Here is a 5,847-nt window from a genome sequence, read left to right on the forward strand (position 1 = left end):
CCCAGTCCCCTGACGGTGCATGCATGGCGGAGTTGGGTGTTGTCAGCATTCGCAGTGGTGTCGACCAGTGGTGGTTATAGCACGGGGGTATTTTTAGGCACAGGTGGGAGAGGTTAGGGAAAATACATGATGGGAGGGGGAGGAAGGGGAAGTGTCATGTCTGGCTGGGAGACCTTCAGCTTGGAAGGGTTGGAAACGAACGGACTCTGTATGTTGGGAGGGGGAAAGGCTGGTTTATCAATGATGGGCGGTTTTGCCAACGAACTGGACGCGGACCAGCTTTTTATGCCCCTCATCTCCCTTTTTGAGCAGGGGGTGGCGGACAGACAATGAGGTATATAAGGGAATGAAAAATGAAGATGATTTGACGATGGTAAAAATAAAAATAAAAAAAAAGGCAAAAAAAAAAGATAACACTTGCTCCTGTTTCCGTGCTGCTGGTTGTGAATGTGTTAGTTGAATGATGGTTATCTTGATGACGAAAGCTGGGTTGGTTGGTGGAGGAAGAAAAGAGCAAACACCTGATTTTCTGGGGAGGAGGAGGAGGAGGAGAGAGAGGGGGGCGGGCGAAAAAGAAAAGAGGAGGAGGGGCCACGACCAAAGTTTTGTTGAAGCAAGTGTAACGGCTCGCCGGCTCGCCGGCCGCACTCTCCCTTCTTATTAACCCACATTTCAGACACGACACGACTCAGACATTTTTTCTCCCTCGGGTATGACGACAACCCTTTGTGGCACATTCTCATTTCATGAATACCACGAGATGAATGTGTGAATGGCTAAACGGTAATTCTTCACATGTATGTTCACATACTTTGTCGGATAGAGCAAGGGCACTCTTTAGTGCGGTGGTGGGCTCGAGAAGCGCTCTCACCAAGTTCTAACTGTGGTGGTGTATGGATTGCACAAGGGACATCTGCCGTCAGGGAATTTTTATTTTTCTTCAGTAGACAAACCAGAAAATGAGACAGAAAATGAGAAACAAAACCACACACGGTATATATCCAAAAACAATTCCCATGTCTTGCTTTAGCACAACTCTTCCACCACCACATCCCACCCTATCCTAACAAACAGGCCTCTCCCTCCTTCCACTACCCCCTACCCCTAACCACCAACACCTTTCACCAGCACAACAAAACACCCTCAAGCCCTCCACCCCAGAAAAAAGAACTGCACCACCAACCAACCCCCCATAACGGCATACAATCCCACCATCACCCCCAAAATCTTAACCTGCTGCCCATACAACCTAACCCAACTCCCCCAGCTCACCGTCTTGAGCGCATTCCTCAAACTCCCAAACCCCCTCCCATTGATCACCTCAGCCTCCACACTCCCCCCAAAAGTCCGGTCAAACGGCACGATCGTCTCCTCCTCATGCGGCAACAGCGTGGCCTGCACCCTCACCAAAGCAACATGAGCAGGCACAACAAGCAACAAGTTCAACCCGACAAAAACCCCAAGCACACAAACAAGCTTGGCGACTTCCGACCCTGAGATCCCCTCCTTGAGCTGGGAGTTATCATCATAAGGGGAGAGGCCGATGAGGCCCGCCAGGAGTCCCGGGAGGATGAGAGAGGCGTGGATGGCGATCCAGTAAAAGAGGATGGGCTGGTAGGTTGCTACCAAGTTGCGACGCCAGGAGGGGAGGCGGGAGAAAAAGGTGCGCCCGTGGGGGGTGTTGGCCGGGCGGGGGGCCGAGATGATGATGTGGGTTAGGGCGGTCATGAGTTGGGAGGTGAGGAGGAGGACGACGAGGTTGCCGAGGATGGGGATGAAGGAGAAGATTCCTGAGAGGATGCTCGTTGTGAAGGCGAGGAATAGGAAGCACCCTAAACCGCGGAATTGAGACCGGAAGCCGGAGATGGATTGGAGGGTGCGGTGGGTGGCGCGGAGGGAGGAGGTGATGGGTTTGGTCGGGAGGGGGGCGTCACCGTTGGGGGAGGAGGAAGAGCCACCGTTGATGTTGTTGTTGTTGTTGTTGTTGTTGTAGGCAGGGGGGGGAGCGTTCTTGTTGGTGTTTGCCTTGTTGATGTCGCCATCTTCGTTGGTGGGCTCGTTGATAGGGATGGCGTCGTAGGCGGGGAGGGGGTCCTCGACGATGGCGAGGGTTGGGTAGATGTGGGTGAGGGTGTAGCCGATGTAGAGGAACATGGGGAGGAAGAGGAGGATGTTGATGAAGAGTTGGAGTCCGCCATAAGGCGCCCACTTGATAGGGGGTCCTTGAGGCTCATCGGGCATGTCTGAGGAGCTGTCGGCCAAGTTGGAGTAGGCCCGCTTGGCGAGCATGCCGCCCGCGTGTACAACGGGGGAAAGCATTCTTGGGATAATCTGACAAATGAGAACTCTCAGGTATAACTGGTGATGATGGAAAAGAAAAAAAAGAGGGGAAAAACAGTAAACGATGGTAAAAAGACTGGTGGTGATCGAGATGGTTGATAAACAGACCACAACCCAGGAAATGAATGAGAGTTCCCGGGGCGTGGCAGGCGGCGCAGAAAAATAATATAGTGGATCCAACAGCCTGAAGGGGCGTGCAACCACCAAAGAAATGCGAAGCATTAAGCGTTTGGTGCCTCGTCTGACTGCGCCAACAGCAGGCTGTGATTGGCCGCCCCTTCAATACGATCAAGCACTGCGCCACTCGCGGGGTGATATGCCTGGTGGTCATCCCCAGAGACTGTACGGAGACGGATTGTCTCCCTTTCCGTGGAATCAGGCGTTCAAGACGTTACATAAGGTGACCAGATCCTCAAGCACAAGGCCCTTGCAGTCATGATTCAAGGCTCGAGGATACCACACTTCTTATTTTGGCCCAAGGCTCTGAGGTTTTTATCTACTCGGCGCATGGACGCGTGTGCTCTCGAGAAACGTTCAAACTGAGGAGAAAGAAGGCATCTCATTTGTTCATGTTGGGCCTCCAAATACTATACATCTTGTGCTACCAACCCTAATCCTCTTGATATCGATCTTTCAGAGCGCCATTGTGATAAATTGCCGTCGCAAAGAAAATCCATGACGCAAGATATCGTGGTGGTAGAGATTGATCTTTTGAGAAGTGTCGTTATAAAGGGAATGAAGTGCAAGAGCGTTGGTTCGACACTAAAACATAGCAGCAACAAATAAGACTCGATTATTGCGTTATGCAGCTCCTAATCCATTGATCATCCAAACTGCAATCTCACCGAACTAGTTCGACCAGTTGACCATGCCGTCGACCGACCAACCCCTGACCTTCTTCTCGGCCATCATGGTCGGGTTGAGCTGAGTACTGGCTTGGATAGACTTTGGAGTTCACTACACGAGCAACTACATCCTCTACCTCTTCTTTGGCGGTCTCAAACCTCAAACTCACACCAGACCTCAAAGATTAAAGGATGGCCGTGTGTGCTCGCCAAGCGTTGTCATGACTGATGCCATTGAAGGTGAGTATACCTTCCCTTTGACACCCTTACCTTCCCTTCAGCTCTCGTGCCCCGTTCCATCTCTCACCTACCTCTGAACTGCCCTTGCTTGCCTTCTCGTCGCCTTTTGCTTACCCCTTACTCACCCCTGATCCAGGAATCGGCCTCGCAACAGCCTGCCTTGACCAGATCGCTCTCCAGCTCTCCTCGACAACAGATAACCCCCTCATCGCAGTGGTGAACAAATGCCTGCAGTTGCATGATGTCACCAATGGAGCTCGCCCCCGACTCTGACGTCCGCCGGATATTCGAACTCGACTTCTGGGCATACATCTCGGTGGTCCGGGCTTTCCTGCCGACGATCAGGCAGAATAAGGGGCGGTTCATCAGTGTTGGAAGCTTTGGGGGGTATGCCAACCCGCCGTTGTGGCCGCCGTATTGTGCTTTGAAGGCTGCGGTGGAGGCTATGACGAGGAGCTGATGCCGTTTGGTGTTGGGATGACTACTGTCCGACCTGGTTGGACTAGGACGGGTGGGATAGGACCGAAGATTAGAGGTGCGTGGGAGAGGTATTTTGATGATATTCCGAAGGGAGCGGTGGGGGTCGATAGCTTTGGGAATTTGATCAAGACGGATGTGAGGGTGGGGAGGCGGAGGAGAGGGTTTATCGGCCTATGGTTAATATATGATATGTTTTGGTTTCTTTGTGAACAGTGTTCTCCTGGAGGTGCCAACCGTGTTCTAGGCACAAGCTGACCATTGTAGGTAGGCCGTCGAAGTGTTTCAACGATTTTTCAAGTCCTCGGTTTCCAGATCGGAATCTAGAGAGGATCTGGATGCGGCAAACGATGAAAGAAATCTTTTTTTTTTCAAGAATATCCCTGATATCCCTAAGTACGTGAGAAAACCCATCGCTGTATATTCGACTTTTCCCCGTTTTATGCAGCGAGGTAGAAAGTGGATGAACATGCGAGCAAACAGTTACTAACCCCCACTAAAAAGATTGCGTAGCTTGCAGCTATTCTGTTAGCAGTTTGAGCCTATTTTACCGCCAAAACTGTTAAGAACGCCCAACACTTGACCCCACAACACCTCTTGAGCTTGTCATGAGCCTCACCAACGTCATCCCAACACACGGCAACACAACGATTTCTGGCAATCTGATATCCCGATATCCTCTGGCGAGAGCGGAATGAGAGGCTTTTCATAGCGCTCGGGTTGTTCATCACACTCACCGATCCACCAAACTCTTTACCGAACCATGTCCGCCCCATCAATACCCAACCTTCTCACCCTCCGCGGCAGCCGTGGAGGATCCCGAGGCCGGGGCCGGGGCGGCTCACACCGGGGTAGCTCCTCCGGGCCATCAGCCAGCCATGACACCACAATCCAGGGAACCGACGCCGACGCTGCTGTCTCCCGCCTCAGCGCCGTAGAACTAGACTACCTCATCGACCCCTTCGCCAGCTACTTCGTAGCTCCCTCACCACCACCGTTCCACTCCGGTCCAGGCCCAGGACTACCCACACCCCGCAGACTCCCAATAATAAACAGAGGAACATACACCCGCACGACAGCGATAGACATTCTCATCCACCGCTTCCTCTCCAGCACTTTCTCCACCGGCAAACCCCGGCAGATAGTCTCCCTCGGAGCAGGAACAGACACCCGCTGCTTTCGATTATTCACCTCGTCTCAAAAACACCAAAACATCCACTATCATGAAATCGACTTCCCGGTTATCATCTCCAAGAAGAACACCCTCATCCGGACAGTCCCAGCGCTGAACGGCATCCTCTCCCCGCCAATGCCACTCCCAAACCCGGCCACGAACCAGTCTTATGTCTCGAAGCAGCATGCGAACCCAGAAACAGGCAATACCCTCACTCTCCACCCGCTTGATCTCCGGTTTTTTCCATCTGCTCCTTCCTCCCTCCCGGGACTATCACAGGAGTGCCCGACACTGCTGCTGTCCGAATGCTGCCTTTGCTACCTCCCACCTTCGACAGCATCGGATATAATCACCTCTTTTACGTCTTGTTTTCCTAGTTTGGGGCTGGTGATTTACGAGCCGATTTTGCCGGGGGATGCGTTTGGACGGATGATGATTTCTAATCTTGGTGCGCGGGGGGTGACGATGCCGACTTTGGCGGTGTACCAGACGCAGGAGGACCAGGAGAGGAGGTTGCTGGAGGCTGGGTTTAGGGAGGTGAGGAGTAGGACTGTGGATCAGATTTGGGAGGAGTGGGTGGGGGAGGGGGAGAGGGAGAGGGTAGATGGGTTGGAGAGGTTGGATGAGGTGGAGGAGTGGAAGTTGTTGGCCGGGCATTATGTGGTTGTTTGGGGGTGGAATGAGGGGGAGGGGGTGAGGTTGGAAGTGGGAGGGGGGATGATGACGAGGGGGATGAGACGGAGTAGGGTGAGGGATGTCTACAAGGTCTGA

General features: G+C 52.9%; 2 protein-coding genes across 2 annotated transcripts; one reads left to right on the plus strand and one right to left on the minus strand.

The window, feature by feature from the left end:
- Window positions 1-1,143: 1,143 nt before the first annotated feature.
- PODANS_6_1520 (uncharacterized protein) lies at window positions 1,144-2,319 on the minus strand (the record flags this gene model as incomplete). The annotated part of the gene is made up of 1 exon (XM_001910318.1): window positions 1,144-2,319. The coding sequence occupies one exon, from the start codon at window positions 2,317-2,319 to the stop codon at window positions 1,144-1,146; it is 1,176 nt and encodes a 391-aa protein (XP_001910353.1).
- A 2,346-nt stretch (window positions 2,320-4,665) lies between these two features.
- Window positions 4,666-5,847, plus strand: PODANS_6_1510 (uncharacterized protein; the record flags this gene model as incomplete). The annotated part of the gene is made up of 1 exon (XM_001910319.1): window positions 4,666-5,847. The coding sequence occupies one exon, from the start codon at window positions 4,666-4,668 to the stop codon at window positions 5,845-5,847; it is 1,182 nt and encodes a 393-aa protein (XP_001910354.1).

This window comes from Podospora anserina, chromosome 6 (assembly GCF_000226545.1).
Source record: "Podospora anserina S mat+ genomic DNA chromosome 6, supercontig 2".
In the NCBI taxonomy this organism is placed as follows: domain Eukaryota; kingdom Fungi; phylum Ascomycota; class Sordariomycetes; order Sordariales; family Podosporaceae; genus Podospora; species Podospora anserina.